General features: G+C 46.0%; 1 protein-coding gene across 3 annotated transcripts; it reads left to right on the top strand.

Moving 5' to 3' along the window:
• The first annotated feature begins 1,500 nt into the window (after positions 1 to 1,500).
• On the top strand, positions 1,501 to 18,812 carry COG1 (component of oligomeric golgi complex 1). Of its 3 annotated transcripts, XM_054976211.1 has the most exons (15): positions 1,501 to 1,884; positions 2,199 to 2,440; positions 7,361 to 7,542; positions 8,469 to 8,639; positions 8,756 to 8,912; positions 10,287 to 10,497; positions 11,286 to 12,074; positions 12,636 to 12,782; positions 13,123 to 13,293; positions 15,185 to 15,312; positions 15,944 to 16,052; positions 16,266 to 16,375; positions 16,473 to 16,551; positions 17,118 to 17,158; positions 18,404 to 18,563. In XM_054976211.1, exons 1-14 carry the CDS (start codon positions 1,510 to 1,512, stop codon positions 17,133 to 17,135), a joined length of 2,889 nt encoding a protein of 962 aa, XP_054832186.1. In that variant the 5' UTR covers positions 1,501 to 1,509; the 3' UTR covers positions 17,136 to 17,158; positions 18,404 to 18,563. The 3 variants fall into 3 exon arrangements, with proteins under 3 accessions (XP_054832186.1, XP_054832184.1, XP_054832185.1); XM_054976209.1 differs by lacking the exon at positions 17,118 to 17,158 and having other exon boundaries at positions 18,404 to 18,812; XM_054976210.1 differs by lacking the exon at positions 17,118 to 17,158 and having other exon boundaries at positions 2,208 to 2,440; positions 18,404 to 18,812.
• Positions 18,813 to 18,916: the final 104 nt, after the last annotated feature.

The following is an 18,916-nucleotide window of genomic DNA, read 5'->3' on the forward strand; positions in this document are numbered from 1 at the left end:
CAAGCAGTTACATAGACACTGCTAAAAGAACTTTACAAGATTGCGTCATGGTGTGTCACTTACATCATCGTTTCTGCTCATTATCTGTAATGCTTCAAACGTCTGCAAAATGTATTTAACTAGAGAGAATAGTAAGGTAAAAGAGAAATGAGCAAGCACACCAAGAGAATTGATCTCTTTTATCATACCACGTTCAGCAGCGTCTATCCTACTTCGGCTTCACTGACCCAGATCTCTGACATGGACTTTTAAACTGGCCTGTTTCAACATTAAGAACAAGCCGAAGGCCTGAAAACTTAAACACTTTTGTGCATAAACTGAGAATTATGGCTACAGCCCATCCATTTGCGAAATCATGCATTTCTTACTAATCTTGTGCAACTTTTTTTGAATGGAAGCTAGCTAGTGAAGATGGACAGCCTTTCAGAGCTGGAATACTCATCGTTCATTAGTTCAATATGTGAATGGGATTCTATGTATGGGGAGGGGGTAAAGATTGATAAAGGGATATAGGGACAGAAGGGAGATCACAAACAGAAACAAGTATATTAAAATTGCAGAGAGAACTACTAAATAAATACTTGTGAACCCTTAAAAGACTAGCAAAATTTTATTTTCATAAGAGCGCACTGTATGAGACACACTGGAGGAAACATTTACTTGGCAGAAACTTATAAGCAGAATTACAAATGGAAGAGAGTAAAGTGTCCAGGTGCACCTTTAAGACCAACTTATTTGTAGCATAAGCTTTCGAGAACCACTGCTCTCTTCGTCATCTGATGAAGAGAGCTGTGGTTTTTGAAAGCTTATGCTACAAATAAGTTGGTTAGTCTTAAAGCCAGAGGAGTTAGCCGTGTTAGTCTGTAGTAGCAAAATAGAAGAGAGTCCAGTAGCACCTTTCAGACTAACCCACTTTACTGTAGCATAAGCTTTAGAGAATCACAGTTCTCTTCGTCAGACGAAAGCATAAGCTTTTGAGAATCACAGTTTTCGTTGTCAGATGCATCAATAAAGTTGGTTAAAGGTGCTACTGGACTCTTTTCTATTTTAGTCTTAAAGGTGCACCTGGACTCTTAATTATTTTGCAACTACAGACTAACACGGCTAACTCCTCTGGATTTATGACAAATGGAGCTGTTCGGAGAGAGACCTGTTGGGAAGGGTTGCCAGCCTCCAGGTGATAGCTGGAGATCTCCCGGAATTACAACTGATCTCCAGGCAACAGACATCAGTTCCCCTGGAGAAAATGGCTGATATGAAGGATGCACTCTATGGCCTTACACCCCACTGAGGCCCCTCCCCAAACCCCGCCCTCTCCAGTCTCCCGGAATTTCCCAACTTGGGCCTGGCAACGTGTGTGTTGCTAAGGCAACAACCGGGCGCTTGAGGAGGCCAGCCCTAAAGATGGCGCCTGGGGGCGAGGCCGTTCCTTGCCCTCTTCCAGGATGGCGGGCGCGACACGTCACGGGCGGCGGCCAGTTCCGGGCGCGGGGCGGGGAGGCGGCCGCGATGGCGGCGGCAGCGGCGGAGGCGGCGGCGCTGGAGGCCCTGAAGCGGGGCGGCGCGGGGGCGGCCGAGGCGCTCTTCGAGGCCCACTCGGCGGCGGAGCTGCGGGCGGCGGAGCGGCGGCTGCGCGCCGGCATCGAGGGGAAGCGCGAGGAGCTGCGGCAGATGGTCGGCGAGCGCTACCGGGACCTCATCGAGGCCGCCGACACCATCGCCCAGATGCGCCTCAGCGCCCAGCGCCTCCTCCAGGCCGTGCGCGGCCTCCAGCAGCGTCGCGCCGCGGGGCCAGCCGCAGCCCCGGCCGGGCAGGCGCCCTCCGCCCACAGGGGCCGGCGAAGCCCCGGGGGGCCGGCGAGGGAGGCGGGGGCGCCGCCGCAGGTGGGGGCCCGGGGGCGTGGCCGCGAGGGCCGGGTGGGCGGGGCCCGTGAAAGGGGGCGGGGACGCTTCTGGGGCTTAAGTGCTCTATAACAGTTGGAGACGTTCAACAGGTGAAGCTGCCTCGCCCTGCCTCTGTGCTGGTGACGCGTGACACCACTCACCAACATTTCTGGAAAAGAGCAAGAGTCCAGTAGCACCTGTAAGACTAACAGAATTAGTGGCAGGAGATGAGCTGTGAGCCAGCCCCTATAAGACTAACAGAATTAGTGCTCAGGAATGTCTTTTACAGCTTATGCATATTTTTCTCTATCCAGACTGTACAGTCACAGGAAAAGTTCCATTGCTTGGCAGCACAGATTCAACTGCTGCTGCAGGTCCCTGAGAAAATCTGGAGCGCGATGGAATCTTCCCAGTACTTACAAGCCACACAGTTGTACCTGCTGTGCTGCCACCTCCACGGCCTCTTGCACTTGGACTCTTCTGGCACCCGCTACAGTCCCATCCTGGCACGTTTCCCTATTCTTGTGCGGCAAATGGCAGCGAGTAGCCATTTCCGGTAAGCAGCCTACCGATTTTGTGAATATGTCATCTCCTGCTGTTGTAATGTCTTCTTTTAAACCGTGGGTTTTCCTAGCCCAAGGAGTGAAAATGGAATGGTGGACATAAAAGGCATATTGCTGGGATCCAACAAGCCATCACTGGAAACCACGGATGGTTGCAGCTGGTTTCCCCTCTGTTGGGCCGTCCTTTTAGTCCTTGAGAAACTGTCCCCAGGGCTGCAGTACCCACAGGCACTAATTGTCCCATAGATCAGGAGGCTGCAGTGGGAGCGGTGGGGAGGAGGAGGCAGAGGCTACTGTCTCGGGGTTACAGATGGCTGCTGGAGAGAGAGAAAAGCAAATCTGCAATCCTTGCGCTGGATCTAACCCTTTATATCAGGGGTGGCCAAACTGTGGCTCAGGAGCCACATGTGGCTCTTCTAGACATACTGTGCGGCTCCCAGAAGTCGCTGAGTATCGCGATGGCCATACATTTTATTTTAGTCTAGTTTATTTCCCTCCCTTTCCTCCTTTCTTTCCATGTCTTTCCCTCCCATTTCTTTTCCTTCCTTCTTTCGTTCCATGTCTTTCATATTTTCAATAAAAATGTTGGGGTTGCCCGGTCTGATCTGGGACCTTTGGGGGTGAAGTCTAGCAAGGATGTGATGTCACTTTTGTGATGTCACTTCCACGTCAAAGGTCACGTCATGGCTCTTTCCAAGCTCCACCCCTTCCAATGATGTCTCTTCTAGCATACTGCGCCAAAACCCCACCCCTTTCTGTGATGTCACTTTCAGGACACTCCCCCAAACCCACCTCCTCATCTGAAGTCACTTCAATGCATAATGTCTTGCGGCTCTCAAACATCTGACATCTGTTCTGTGTGGCTCTTACATTAAGCAAGTTTGGCCACTCCTGCTTTATATCTTCTGGGTGACAACCGAGACACTATAGGACTGCAACTGCATCACTAAGCATAGAACAAGATAGCCAACTCATACGCTGCTAATTTCCACACAATTCTGAGAATTTCTGTTTTCCAATTTCTAGCCCTTAGCGTTGCAAAGAATTCTCGAAAAACAACAGGTGCAGCTCTTCATTCTTTAGTGGGATAGAGCGCTTTGCTCCTTAGTTCTAGGGCAAGGTGTTATTTTGGTCTTCCTAATCTGTCTGTACAACCCGGATCTTGCTAGTTTGCACAGAAGGAAGGAGAGACCAAGTTCAGGAGCTTAAGCAAACAGCCTTTTTAAAAAACAGATACTAAAAAGAAATGCAAGAATGAATGGGTGCTGTGGTTGCATTTCTCCAGGTTGAAAAGCTCATTCCAGGAGTACAACAGGGCGTGAGTCCAGTGGCACCTCAGAGACCAACAAGATTTTCAAAGTGCGAGCTTTCAAGAGTCAGAGCTCCCTTCTTCAGCTTTGACTGTCAAAAGCTTACACTCTGAAAATCTTGTTGGTCTCTGAGGTGCCACTGGACTTACATCCTGCTGTTCTACTGCAGACCAACATGGCTGCCCACCTAAAAATATCATTCCAGGAGTAGACCCAGTGTGGATGGAGCTCCAATCAGAGTTGCTGCAATAGTACTAACCGCTTGCTTCCCCCCTTCCTTGGACCGCAGACTCTTGGTGCCATAAACAGCACTTCTGTATAGAAACGTAGACCTGAAAGGGATCCCAAGGGTCAGCTAGTTCAACCCCCTGCACAGTGCAGGACATTCACTGCTATTTCCTCCCTCACCTTCCCCAGTGACCCTTGCTCTATGCCCAGAGCAATGCAAAGAACTTCCAGGATACCAAGCCATTCTGGTCTGGAGGAAAATCCCTTCCTGACCCCAGAGTGGTGATCGCCATTACCCTGGGCATGTAAGAAAGAGCCACAATAGCCTAGCGCCGACTCATCCCTTCATGCCCTCCCTCTGCTGATCTGCGTAGATTCATATTGAGTCATAGAATCATCATCGCTGTCAGGTGGCCATCTAGTCAGAGGGTCCAACTCTGGGGCAACAAAACAACTCTATGTGACAGCCCTTTAAATACTTGGAGGGCTAAGACATCTCCTCTCAGTTGCCTCCTCTGCAGGTTAAACACACCTAGCTGTTTCAACCTTTCCTGATAAGACTTGGCCTCCAGACCGCTCACCATCTTTGTTGCCCTCCTTTGGACACATTCTAGTTCAACATCCTTCTTAAACGGTGGTGCCCAAAACTGAACACAGGAGGTCTAACCAGAGCGGAGTAAAGCAATGCCATCACTTCGTGAGATCTGGACACTCTACTTCTGTTGATACAGCCTAAAATTGAATTTGCCTTTTTAGCTACCACAGCACACTACTGACTCCTTTTCAGTGTATGTTCTATTAAGACCCCTAGATCCCTTTCACATGTACTGCTGCCAAGTCAAATCTCCCCCATCCTATAGTTACGCCTTTGATTTTTCCTACCTAAGTGCAGAACTTTACATCTATCTCTGTTGAAATTCATTTGGTAGTTTTAGCCCAGTTTTCCAGCCTGTCAAGATCACCTTGAATCTTGACTCTGTTTTCTACTGTATTTGCAACCCCTCCCAATTTAGCATCATCTGCAAGTTTAACAAGCACCCTCTCTATTCTTTCATCCAAGTCATTTAGAAAGATGTTGAACAACGTAGTGCCCAGAACAGATCCCTGAGGCATTCCACTTGTCAGTCCTCTCCAAGAGGATGAGGAACCATTAACGAGCACTCTTTGGGTACGATCTGTCAAGCAGTTACTAATCCACCTGATAGTAGTAGGATCCAAACCACATTTTACCAACTTGTCAACAAGAATATAATGCAAAACGTTACCAAATCCTTACTGAAATCAAGATAAACTATGTCCACAGCATTACTTGATCTATCAAAGTAGCAGCTCTCTCAAAAAAGGAGAGAAGGTTAGTCTGACATAACTTGTTCTTGAGGAACCTGTGCTGGCTCTTGGTAATCACAGCTGTCTTTTCTAAATGCTCAAGGACTGACTGATGATTTGTTCCCAAACCTTTCCAAATATGAATGTCAAGATGACAGGTCAATAGTTACCTGGATCCTCCTTTTCCCCCTTCTTGAAGATGAGGACAACATTTGCCCACTTGGAACAGCACATATTTTACACCAATACCTGGCTGATACTTAGGTCTCTGGTGGAAACTTGTATCAGCTCAGCGAGGCCAATCAATGATAACATGTGATCTTTATTATTGATTGTGTCGTGTGAAGTTCGAATAATAATAATAAAAAAATAACTGTGTTTATATACCGCTCTTCTAGACAGATTAGTGTTTCACCCAGAGCGGTGAACAAGTTAGTGTTATTATTATCCCCACAATACTGCTGGGGAGCTAGAGGTGAGAGGAGGGGCTGACCCAAGGCCACCTACTGAGCTCATGGCAGTAGTGGGATTCGAACCAGTAGAGTGCTGATTCATAGCTGAACCACTTAACCACTGTTCTGCACGACCTTCCTCCCCATCCCTCCTTCCTCTCTCCTTGGATGGGAAAGCAAAAAAAAAAAAGTGGGGGGAAGGGGGAGAATCCAAGCCACACTTTCAGGATGCAGAGTTCTGCCAGGTGGGTTCTGCTGGGATTCTGCTGTTCTGTTGGACTTAGTTCTTTTGGGGAGGCTTTGAGTCAGTGGTTACTCTTGGATTATTATCATTATTCTGGAGAAAGCATTTGATTTCCTCCCCCCCTCCATGGAGAATGGCTGAGGAAACCTTGTTCAAAGGTCCATTGAATTGGACCCTGCGATCTGATTCAATTGGATCTTGGGGGGGGGGTCTTTAATGGGCAAGGGGCTTTCACTATGGTGCAGTTTTGGTGTAGTAGTTTGCTTTGAAAATAAACTCTCCAGACCCTCGGAAAGACCCAATTAATTCAAAAGGCCAATACTGGTACCACTGTGAATCCCAAATTTGATTTGGATTCTCTAATATACCCAATAAGGTACATTCCCCAAATATACTGATACAAATTTTTAAGGTATATTTGGACTAGATATATTGAATCGCACATCCATAATGCACAATCTTAAAACAGAATTACTATAGCTAAACACAACGGCATAGTGGGTCTGGCTTCAGGCCTTGGATTAGCACGTGACAGTGACAATAGAGGAGAAGGCAGTAGGAAAAGAGGAAGACCTAAAACAAGATGGCTTGACTCAGTAAAAGGAGCCGCGTCCTCCAGTTTGCAGGACCTGAGTAAGTCTGTCCACGATAGGACGTTTTGGAGGTTTTTCATTCATAGGGTCGCCATAGGTTGGAGGTGACTTACGGCACGTAACACGCACAGTGACAATATAGAGTCTAGACACTTTTGCACATTATAGGCATTCACTTGAATGTCGATTAGATTTTGTACTCTGGTGGAGATTTTGTAATCTTTTGCAGCCATTAATTAAATCGCTTTAGAGCTGATGAATTAATAACTCCAGGTATGACCCTCACAACTATACATTTTCTCATTTTAAGACTTTATTTTGACATTAGGCAGACCCTCCAGTTTTTGCTTTGAATATACAAAATTATCTTACGTTTAGGCAGACCATTGAGCCCCTCTGGTTAAGCCTGCTTCAGTGAGCAGGGGCTCACTCTGAGGCAGAGAGGGGGTTTTCCCCCCAAACCTGCAGTTTAGTATTGTAATTGGAGATGCCAGAGATCGAACTAGGACCTTCCGCATACAAAGCAGATGCTACCTGAGCTACCGTTTTTAAGTTTACTTTTTTGAGGAATGCAGAAGGACATACTTTGTAAACCGCTCTGAGTGGGCATTAAGTTGTCCTGAAGGGCAGTATATAAATGGAGTGTTGTTGTTGTTGTTGATATTATTATTGTTGTTACTACTGCTACTACTACTACTACTACTACTACTACTACTACTACTACTACTACTACATTATTATCTCCTCCTATGTCCACTAGGTCCACTATCCTACAAGAAAGCAAGTCACTGTTGAAATCCCGGACTGTTTCGGATCAAGCAGTAGCAGAAGCCTTATGTTCGGTCATGCTTCTTGAAGATAGCTCTCCACGCCAGGCTCTGGCAGACTTCCTGCTAGCCAGGAAATCTGCAATTCAGCAGCTTTTGAACCAGCCCCATCATGGTAGGCACAAGCATCATTATCTCCTAGATCAGTGCAATATGTTGTGCCCCCCCATCCAGTGGAGGTTTGGCTCATTTTTCATGGCCCTTTTCCCTTTTGTATCACTATATCGAGGGTAAAGTTCAATATCAAGGATGTAAGTATTATCTCTGTAAAGCAAATGCTGCCTGATGAGAGCCAGTTTGGTGTAGTGGTTAGGAGCGCGGGACTCTAATCTGGAGAGCCGGGTTTGATTCCCCGCTCCTCCACTTGAAGCCAGCTGGGTGACCTTGGGTCAGTCACAGCTCTCTCGGAGCTCTCTCAGCCCCACCCACCTCACAGGGTGTTTTGTTGTGGGGATAATCATGACATACTTTGTAAACCGCTCTGAGTGGGCATTAAGTTGTCTTGAAGGGCGGTATATAAATCGAATGTTGTTGTTGTTATTATTATATCTAACATCCTCGGAAAAGATACTATCGGCAGCTCTGGGTCAATTTAAGCTGCTGTGGTGTTGATTCCACTTACTATTCTGGATAATGCATGGATGTTTCACTTCTAAGGTGAGGCCCTTTCAGTTACTGGAACTAGAGGTAATAAAGTAATTGAACTGGACCTAAATGTAAATCAATGCTTCTTCAGAATTGACACTGAGGGTACAGGGGATCTTCCCCCTGTTGGCTTTCTTCATAACTGGCTGCGTGATCCGGCATTCTTGTATCTAACTGATAAAATGTAGATGTTTACTGTTTTCCCCTGCTTTGAAATATTTAAATGTCAAGGATATGGAAATTCATTGAGTTATCTAGCTATCGCTTTCTTTTTGTAAGCAGTACAATGAAAGGCTTATCTGTCCATGGAAGCAACGCCTCTGCCTTTCACAGCAGAGAGTCATAGTTGCTGAATAAGAAAGTGCCACTCAGTAATCCGCTATAATTTCTAAACAGATGCAGGCATCAAAGCACAAGTCTGCTCCTTGGTGGAACTCCTAGCCACCACACTCTATCAAGCGCACGCCCTCTTCTACACCTTGCCAGAGGGGGTGCCCTCGGACTCATCCCTCCCATCTGGCTTGCTCTTCTCAGCATTGGAGACCATCACAAGCCAGCATCCAGCAGGTGAGCAGCAGGGGAGGTAGTGGCAGAGATGCTGCAAAGGGGCGTCCTTTGTCTGGTTAGGGCCCGGTTCAGTCTCCAATGAACTAGTCTCTTCTCCTGCTGTGCAATTCTCACAGGCAAAGGCATCACCGTTTTGAAAGAAGAAACCAAGCTGAGCACCTGGTTCAAATACTTGCCTCCTTCCGTAACACAGTTCCAGCCAACCCTCAGAACTCTGGCACATCCCATTAGCCAGGATTACCTAAGAGACACGCTGCAGAAATGGATCAACATGTGAGTTTGCAGGGACCATCTCTTGCTGGAAGCATTTGTCCTTGTTGCCCGGTGGGAAAGCAGGTTGTGTATTTCCTTGGAGGCATATGGTTATGGGAGGTACGTAGCTGTCGGGTGTTATGCAGCAAACACCGTCTCTGTTCTGCCAATTGAGTGAATTAGGCAAGACACACAACTTGCCCAAGTGTAGATGCAGATTTTCTAACTATTTTGGAGTTTGATCCTTTACTGACCATGTTGGAGATGTACTGCTGCTTGGCAGGGTAGAGAGAGAGGCTATTTATTGTTACCTGGGTCCCATTGGCAGCCCTAGCACTGTGTCCTAGTTTTCTGTAGCTACACAAGCGCGATTGAGACAGCAGCTGACTTTTTTTTTATTACCACCAAGAGTCCTCCACCCCTCTGACCTCTTAAGAAGAGGAGGCTTATGGTGCAGTGTTTCTGAACCCCCTTCCTCCCAGCACTCTTGTCCGCAGCACTGATGAAAGACGAGCACCTCTTTGAATTCTCTGGCCACCATTCCACCAATCAGCCGCTCACGACACAATGCAGCTGTTCTAGCACATCACAAGAGGCCACCTGCAGTTACAAGGCTGTAGACCCTTCCACTTGGCCCAGCACAGTTTGTTCAGGGAGAGTGCGGCTTTCTATGTATTTATTAAACATACACCCCACCTTTCCATTAACGTGCTCAAGGCACCTAACGGAACTCAATGGTGCATCAGTACAAATTTAAAAACCTGTGAGCTGGCCCTTTTCTCAGCCACAAGCTGTTCATATGGGGTGGGGAAATCCTAACCATGTTTTTCTATTGACAGAAGATGCTTCCACCCGCAAGAAGGTGGTGGTAGCTTTCATCTTCAGCGATGTTTTTGGGGATTCACCGGCTCCAGGGCAATGATTTCGGGGAGCATAACAGGAGAGGAGAGTTTGCTTCTGCTTCTTTTGCTCTGATCACACTTAATGGGATTCAGGGCTTTTTTTCAGCTGGAACGCAGTGGAACGGAGTTCCGGAACCTCTTGAAAATGGTCACACGGCCGGTGGCCCCGCCCCCTGATCTCCAGAGGGGAGCTTAGATTGCAATCTCAACTCCCCTCTGTCTGGCGATCAGGGGGCGGGGCCACCGGCCACGTGACCATTTTCTCCGAGGGCAACCCACTGAGTTCCACCGCCTCTTTTCCCAGAAAAAAAGCCCTGATGGGATTCGTCCCATGGTGAAGTGGTCGTAGTACGTCTGACAATGGAGAGACGTCCCTGGGCCCTTTCTCAGCCGAATCAGTGGGTGTTCTCTCTGCCTGCAGCAGGGATGGCAGAATTGGAAGAAACTAAGGGAGCTGTCCATTGAGCATCTCACCGTCCAGCATTTCTTTCAGGTGCAATGAAGATATCACAAGTGGGATCACCAGCTTGCTGGTTTACGTGAAGAGCTTGAAAGGTCTGGCTGGGATCCGTGATGCAGTGTGGGAGCTGCTCACCAGCGAGTCCATGAGCCAGAACTGGGAGACGGTGTGTTGCCGGCTCCTGGACAAGCCCATTTCTTTCTGGGAAGATCTGTTGCAAGAGCTCTTCTTGGACAGACTACAGGTGAGAAACTGGTAGAGCTTGGCTAGGTAGCTGTAGCCTATTAGGCATTTGGCTCAAATTTATTCTGAGCCAAGGAAACAGAGTTTACTGGGGGGAAATGGCTCCTCTTCAGCGGGACTAAATCAGAACTGTTAGTATCCGATTTCCTCTTCGGTTATGCACGTATGCTTGTGGTATAAAAAGAACTCGGTTCCTAAAAGTACTGATGCTGCACATTGCTGAGAGCGGCATTTTAATTTTAGGGCTGCATTGAGGGGGGCGGAGATGAGAAGGCGTGCTCCGCTAATGAAAGTGCTTCCATGGGTGGAGATGCTCGGTGGTATACAAGCCATAGGGGGGAAAACTTGCTTCCTATGGAAAACCTGCTTGGCGCCCGTAACAAACCAACTTCGACAATATATTCGACTTCCTGTTTGTCGATCTCCAGGTGTTTCTGTACGACTTGCTAAGTCTCGATGAATGCATTCCTCTCCCCTTTGCATATCTTTGCCTGCCTATATCCTTGCCTTTTTCCTAGGGAAAGGAAGCCTCAGCTACAGGCTCCGTAGCAAGAAATCGCCCATGTCGATCAGCTTGCTAACTCCGAGTAGTCAGTTTCCATTTTGAGTACAGCCATGAGAATCACCTGGGGGGGGGGGGAGGTCAAGCGGCAGATCTTAAGGGCATTTCTCATAACCTTCAGTATTTCTTGCTACCCTGTAAAGCCGTCCTAATGCTTCTGGTTGCTGCTATGGTGAGTGGCTACGCCAGCTTCTGTGTCTCTGAGGAATGAGCTTTTTCTTTTCCAGACTCTGACCAAGGAAGGGTTTGATGACATCGCCACCAGCTCCGGGGAGATCCTTATGCTGGCTGTACAAGAGCTCGAGGCGAAGTTCGGCACCTCTGCCCCCAACAAACATACCCTGTATGAACAGAACATGGCCTCTTTCTTGTGGTCAGAGAGTCCTAACGACTTGCCGCCCGACGCTGCCTGGATCACTGTGGCGAACCGCAGCCAGTTCACCAAGAGCGGGCTGTCCATGAAGGCTCAAGCCCACAGCCCCTGCGTCCAGAGCTTCTGCAGCGCTTTGGACTCCAAACTGAAGGCTAAGCTGGATGACCTTCTGTCCTACTTGCCGTCAGACTCCTCCGTATCCAAGGAGACGCTGAAAGGACAGTCCTGGAACTCTGCCTTTGACCGGTACGCCGACACAGGCACGGTGGAGGAGCTGTTGCGCAGCCGCTGCATCTGCTGCGTGGATTACGTGCTGGGCAGCGTAAGGGAAGAGCTGTGTCGCGCTCAGGAGGTGCTCCAGGGGTGCCCAGATGCTTTGCACAGCCCCACGTTAAACACTGTCCTCTTCATGGCACGGCTGTGTCGGTCGCTCGGGGAATTGTGCCCACACCTGAAGCAGTGCATTCTGGGTAAATCGGGTAGCTCAGAGAATGTGACAAGGGAGCCCTGGCCTCTGAAAAAGGTGGGCAAAGGGAAAGTTCAAGAAGTGAGTCCCATAAAGGCCAAGTGGCAAGAGCTGAACGAACGGTTGCTGCAGGATAGCCAGTCTGCCTATCGAATCTGGAGCAGTGTCGTTGCTAAGGTGAGTGACTTCTTTGAGGGATTTTCCTTTTCCTTTGTGATTTGATTTGGTAGATCTAACATTGCTGCTTCCCATCTTACAGAAAGCACAGTGGCTTATTGTGTGCACCAAGACCTTGCCAGCGTACAGCTGAAATCTGTAACGGCATCAAGACAGAAAAATGTCATTAGGCTGACATTAGCTTTCCAAAGGGTTTTGATAGAATGTGGGGTAGAAGAACAGGATATGGCTGAAGTCAGAGCTCCTGACACACAATTCTTCTCACCTTTCCTTGATATTGGCCTCTGCCTCCAACAGACAAATGGTAGTTTCTTTGTAGAGGTACCAGTTTAAAATTGGAAAGCTGCTAAAATCAGTTTAGAATTGGAAAGCTACTAATGAGGTCTCAATACCAAATCTTGTCTTTTTGCAGAAATTTCAGATTTGCAAAAAGACATTAGATGTTGGACGTGCTTGCGATTGCTGTGCACAGACTCCTTATATGCCCAGAATCTCATTCAAACAGAACGAGATTGCATCTGACCCTGTCCTGTTACTGATGTTGTTTGTGTTTTATGCTAGGTCCTGGTTCAGAATTTCACACAGTCCTTACTAAAGGATGAAGCTGGGTCCATTTTAGCAACAGCTACCAACTGGGAGGAAATTGAAATTGAGGAAGAGACTGAGAGTGGAAGCAGTATTAAGTCTAAGATACGACTTCCTGTCCAGGTGAGATTGGGGGGGGGGGGGAGCAAGCTAAAATATAACTAATAGCAAGAACTCAGTATTATGAATAAAGGTCAGTCTACACAGTCTTTAGTATATATATGAGGGAAAACTGGCATGTGCGGTCACCCAATAGCCCCTTAGTAGGCCTCTAGTTTACACACCTGGGGGAGGAATTATGAACCTGCAGCCCAGTTCTGCACCCCAAGGAACTGAGGAACAGGATAAAAAAATGGCGTCAACATAGTGATGCTCTAGGAATTCAGGGGACCCACCAAATAAAAACCTTCCTTTCAAGAAAATGTAATCTCTCTACCTGTGCACTATCTGATGTTATTTGCAGCCCTCCTGGAGTGTCCAAGCCCTCCTCTTCAACTTGTGCCAAGAAGTCAGTCGAGTCGGTGGTCACACCCTTCCAAAGGTCACCTTGCAAGATCTACTAAAGATGTGTATGACTGAAATATTAGCTGGCTACGAAAAACTGTCAGAAAAACACACAAACGCACAGGAAAAGGTGTGTGGCTCTGGTCTGTGGGCTACTGTAATGTTGGATCGGGGTATTTTGGAAATCCTGGTACAAAGATGGGGTTGAAAACCTGGGAAATTAAAGTCTAAAGTAAAGTAAAACTGTTATGAATCCCCCTGCTTCAGTTTTAGTAGATGGCGGGTTATTTTTCTCTCCCTTTCCCCGCCCCCAGTTAACCAGGAAAACTCCAAGGAGTCTGGGCGTGTTTTGTGGGGGGGGGTGTGTGTGTGGATCTTTGACAACCTTGGATGGAAACAGTTGTCACACATTTCCATTATTGCTTGTGTCTCTGGTTTCCCAGCAATTAAAAATCAAATGATGACCCTTGATCTATTAAGCCATTGTAGATTGTGAGGTCTTTGTTCTGTCCTAGAAAGCTGGACAGCGTTGGAATAACTTGAATATAATTTTTTCTGGGTCAGACCAAGCTAGGATTATGTCTCTTGTAAAGACGTCAGTCTGAAGCAAGGGCTGGTCAAACCGGGTATTTATAAAGTCCCGTGAACGTTTTTAGAACACTTCTGGCTTATTGACAGAACCATCCTTCATGAAGTTCAATGACCCTCATCATTTCTAGATTCAGGATGCACCTTTCATTTATTTACATATATCTTGCGCCTTTCTTCTGTTGTTGTGTAGAGAGTTTACAGGTGGTCAGGGGTTCAACCAGACCCACAATTGGCTTCAGCGATTGCACTGCATACCCTCAGTCTGTACCCTGGCTGCCAACCCAGGACATCTTTCATACTGCATTACTTTTTGTCTAGAACTCTCCTTTTCACCTTTATAGCTTATTTTTTGAAGAACGAAAGTGGCATCCCGCTAGCTGAAGTCTAGTACAGTGATACTTTAAAAAAAGAAAATGTAATTATGCTATTAGCCTTTGCCGATAGTTCACGGGAGTTATATGATCTCTAAGTGCCAGAAAAATCACCCCTTGAGCCTGATGCTAACCAAGTTTAATCCTGAATAAATCTCAGTGTCCAACAGGTTTACTTTCAAGGATATATTCTTAAGATTGTGACTCTGCAACTGCTGCTTAAATTGTCCTTTAGATTTGCCCAGTCACACGGGAGCTGTTTTTCCAAACAATTGAGGACCATGTATCTGAGAACTGGATCTGGGCGACGCAACCGTAGGGGAAGGGCAGATCATGCAGTTCTTTCCCATGGAACTGATACCGCGGGGTTTGCCTCGCAGGCCGTGGCTCACGTGTGGCTGCGAGTCATCTGAAGGGCACCCAAGTTCACATGAGCAGCTGTTGGTGCACTGTTAAGAGAATGCTCCCCCATTAGCCTTGTTCTCACTCCCGCATGCACGTACAGTCCTTGTGTGTGAGAGAGATGGATAAGGAATGTGGTTCTTCAGACAGCAATGTCAAGCACAAGATTTTATCTTCGTATGAGTTAAGATGAGCCTCATCAACGTTTTTTGTCATCAGATTCCTTCGTTTTTAGTTATAGAAATGTTTTAACAGATCTGTCCTAATAGCTAGAATGCAAAAGACATGACGGGATCTCCAACTCCCTCCAAAATTTCTGAAACGTCTTCTGTTGATGCTTTCGTGCCTTTCATCACCCTGCATCACTGGCGCAAATACTGAAAAATATACAGCAGGGTTTCGCTGCCACATTGGCTCTCCATGACAACGCATGAAAAATGGGCACAGGTTGGACAATTCAAGGTTCCCTGTTCCCTTTTTCAAAAATCCATGGGATGCAAGCAGGGGAGCCGACAAGTACTGAATCTTGTAACAGAGAGATTTAGAGAGGGTGTTGACTAAACTTCCTCCTCAAAAAAGCGCACAATTGGGAAACCAGGCATTTACTAATGAATAAACTATTTAGATATCTCTCTTTGCCCTGTTTGTTCTCTGCAGAAAAAAGGAATGTTGCCAGTCACTCAGAACAGGGCTTTACAACTCTTATATGATCTTCGGTATCTGAACATAGTCCTGACCTCAAAGAGTGAAGAGTTGAAAAGCAGCAGAAACAAGCAAGATTCCAGGTGCAGTACTCTGGCAAGGACTGAGCAGGGATACTTTTTCTCACCCGTTCTGCTCTGATACTGTATTGTGCATGCATTTGTTGGCAAAAAAAGAAACATGGCTAGAAAATCACAGTTCCAACAGGGTGTTGGTCTACTGTAGCAAAACAAAACATGAGTTTTCTAGAAACATCCCCAAAAGATAGTTACCTGGAAATCTGAAATATTGACAGCCCTGTATGCCTGGTTTAGTAGCGGTTTTGCAGTTCTGACTACAAAGACACACTAAGGATTAATGATACCTCAAAGTGATGCAGATCTGCCTGTAAAATATTTAAGTCTGGATTTAGCCAAGGCCGCTTGGCTGGCTACAAGGACATCAGCTGAAGGGTGACTGAAGGTTAGGCTGCAGCTTTAAATAATAGAATGCGTTTCTCGCTACATTAAGGAATTGAGCAATAGCTGGTTATCTGACTACCGTGTAATGGAATTAAGATTAAGCACCTGCTTTTTTGTGTTTACACTTTAGTTTCAATTGTCAGTGAAAATATAACTTCTGGTCCGTATGCATGATCAAGTATTTCCCAATCCAAAAACAGATTTTGTCTATGATTCAGGATTGCAAACCGGACATTTTCCTGTCTCATTTCAGAATTGAGAAACAGACTGACTTTCTGGAAAGCTACATAGATCCCTTTGACTTGGATGTCTTCACCCCACACTTAAACAGTAACCTTAACCGCCTGGTGCAGCGAACCGCTGTAAGTTCTGAAGAAGCCTCCTGCAGCAATAGGATGTAAAATGTGTTTGGCTACAGTAGTTTTAGACAAGCATCTCAAAGTAAGCACAGATGTCAATGAAAGAGCGTTAATGTGTTTAACAGCTAGGACAGGACACACACACAATCCACTAGGAATACTTGGCAGCTGAAGTTTCTGCCACTGAAACATTCCAACTTCCTTCTTGTCCTCTAGGTCTTATTTGGCTTATTAACCGGGGCAGAGAACCAGTACACCAGCCGAAGCAGTGCTTTGACTTCTCAAGAGTTACACAACATCCTACCTCTAGCATCTAGTCAGATCAGGTAGGCAACTCTTGCTACGGTCAATAGAAAGTACTCCTTGGAAATGAAGCAGTTAGGAGTGAGAAAGTTAAATTCTTACAATTTTCGTTTCCTTAAGGTTTGGGCTCTTGCCACTCAGCATGTCAAGCTCTCGCAAGACTAAATCAATTCTAAGAAATTCTGAACATAAAGCTCAGGTTGGTGTATATTCTAATTCATATTTTTTCCCTGTTCTCTTGTCCAATGTTGTGAGAGCACGAGTCTTCTATTTTTTTTTAAATCTGTTATACTCCCATTTTTCTCCCCCATGGGAACACAAGGTGGCTTACAACATTCCCCCCCTTTCCATTTCATACTCACTCTATGGTAGGTTAGGCTGTGTGTGTGCAACTGGCCTAAGCCCACCCAGCAAGTTTCCATGGAAGATGAGGAATTTGGGCCTGGGCCCCCCCTAAAATAATTTCCCATGGAGACAAAAGTTATAAAATCACGTGTTCCTAGTAGAATTCCCTTTGAAGAGGCTCCCATATTACATTTTATAAGTGTTTTCTAGGCTTGGAGAATAATCCACTCGGTTTTACAGAGTGATAACTGACCTTTTGGTTTAAATGGGTTGACAAGAGTAAATTGCAAGAACAGGATCTATTGTTAGTAGAGAGTTGTACATCAATCTGCCATTCAGTTTTCTTACATTGCATTTAAAAGTAGTGTAAAGGAATACCAAAGGGGTAGCCATCTAACTGTCTTGTACCCTTCATTCCAGTATGATGCTGACCAGTAACTCCTGAAGAAACCTTTGTTGGGGTATCAAAGTTTGTGTGAATTGAGTGGCTTTTTGTTTGTAGATTTGTGTTAGAACTGCATTTGTGGAAAGCTGTTGCTGTGATAGAACCTATTTCCTGTAGCGTACAGAATCCAGTAGCTTTCTGCCAAGCTGGTATTTGAGAAACTGAATGCTGCAGTAGCAGCGGTTATACTTTTCCTTGTGTTACTATGGACCTAATAGGTGCTGAAGGCATGGACTGATTGTTGAGGAGACAGCATGGTAACGGCCTGATGTGTTAAAGACAAAGAATCTAACACTGTGCACTACTTTGCACTCTCCATATTTAAAAAAAGGAAAATGCTAATTGCATCCCTTCTCTAAAACTGGAATTTCCACCACAGGTTAACTTTACACAGCAACAGCCACCTTCTAACAGCCAGTTTTCTCACTCTTCCCTTCCCCCAAGTCCTCTTTGCCAAGCTTTCAAGGCATTTTTAAGTGCTAATTGTGCATTTTTTCCCGGATGGAGTTTTTTGATTTTAGGTGTGTATGACAAGATTGCTTTTGACTATTTTGTTAGCTAAACTGTGATTAATGGTTTTAGAAGGGACTGGCTTGATTCCATTTCTATGTTGTAGTTATGCTTTTTTATTATACTAATGATGTGAACTGCTTTGGATAATATTTAGGAGCGTGCACCTGAGAAAGATTCGGGTTTACCAAAGCGGGAAGACAATTCAGGATAACCCGAATCCTGAAGCAGATTCAGGTGTTTAAACACTTCGATAGGCTCCATAAAGATTCAGGAATCTTTATGGAGCACACCAAAGCTCAAAGCAGCACTTTTCTTGCAGTTTGCAAACAGCAAGAAAAGTGTTGCTTTCAAACTTCTGGTCCCGTCGCTTTTTTCAGCTGATGGAAGGGGGGAGGAGGGACTGAATTGGAAACCCAAAGCGCACATCCCTCATAATAGTTTTTTGGAAACTATTTTAAATAAACTGGAAGTAGCTAGAAGTCTGTTTCAGAAAGACTCTGACATCGAGCATGAGGTTAAAAAGGCAGTGTTGGCCCTCCCAAGGCCTCCTGTCAGACTCACACAATGGGGAGGGGCGGGGCTGAGATCTACCTTGGGGCAGAACCTCCCTATGCCTGTATCAGCTGACTGGAGAACTGGCTGGGGCACAGTTATCCCAGGTAGCTCCTAACCAGACACCTGTCTGCACTCCAGATTAAAACTAATAACATTAGAAAGGCAATTGATACTATTTTGTTAAACTTGACAGATTCCAGCTCCAGCTCTTACAAGAGCAGAAGAGACATTCCAGCCTGGCTCCCTGTTCAGACAGCTGGCCTCAGAGGAGGAAGACCCACCAGCATCGTCTTTGTTTAAGCTTGGATGGCTTTCCAGCATGACTAAGTGATCTAATAAAATGTGAACTACTACGGTCTTGACACTGAGAAATAACCTTCAAGGCAGATAGCTGCTATTCTACAACCTCAGTTAAGCAAATCAATTACTTGTAGGCTCTGTGGTTTAGGCAATTTGAAGCTAGTACCAAGTTGTGTTTTTAAAAGGCCACATGTATTCACAAACACAAAACCAACCCAGATTCTGTACATAAGCAAAGCAATGGCTCCTGTCTAGAACAGTTACAGCAAGGAAATAAAATAGTTATATTCCTGTTGACTTCAGTACAGCCGCCTCCTCTACAGCTTCTGATCTTCAAAACTTCCATTACTAATTATTCTAACAGCCTTAATATACCTTCAGTCTTTAAAAAGATTAATTTACCATA

The sequence above is a fragment of the Eublepharis macularius genome, chromosome 4 (assembly GCF_028583425.1).
Source record: "Eublepharis macularius isolate TG4126 chromosome 4, MPM_Emac_v1.0, whole genome shotgun sequence".
Taxonomy (NCBI): domain Eukaryota; kingdom Metazoa; phylum Chordata; class Lepidosauria; order Squamata; family Eublepharidae; genus Eublepharis; species Eublepharis macularius.

Bases quoted from the DNA above. Each gene is read 5' to 3' on its own strand.
- COG1 (XM_054976209.1), top strand. From the start codon at position 1,510: ATGGCGGCGGCAGCGGCGGAGGCGGCGGCGCTGGAGGCCCTGAAGCGG. The intron at 2,441-7,360 runs GTAAGCAGCCTA...TATGTCCACTAG, and splicing joins GCAGCGAGTAGCCATTTCCG to GTCCACTATCCTACAAGAAA. The intron at 8,640-8,755 runs GTGAGCAGCAGG...CAATTCTCACAG, and splicing joins CACAAGCCAGCATCCAGCAG to GCAAAGGCATCACCGTTTTG.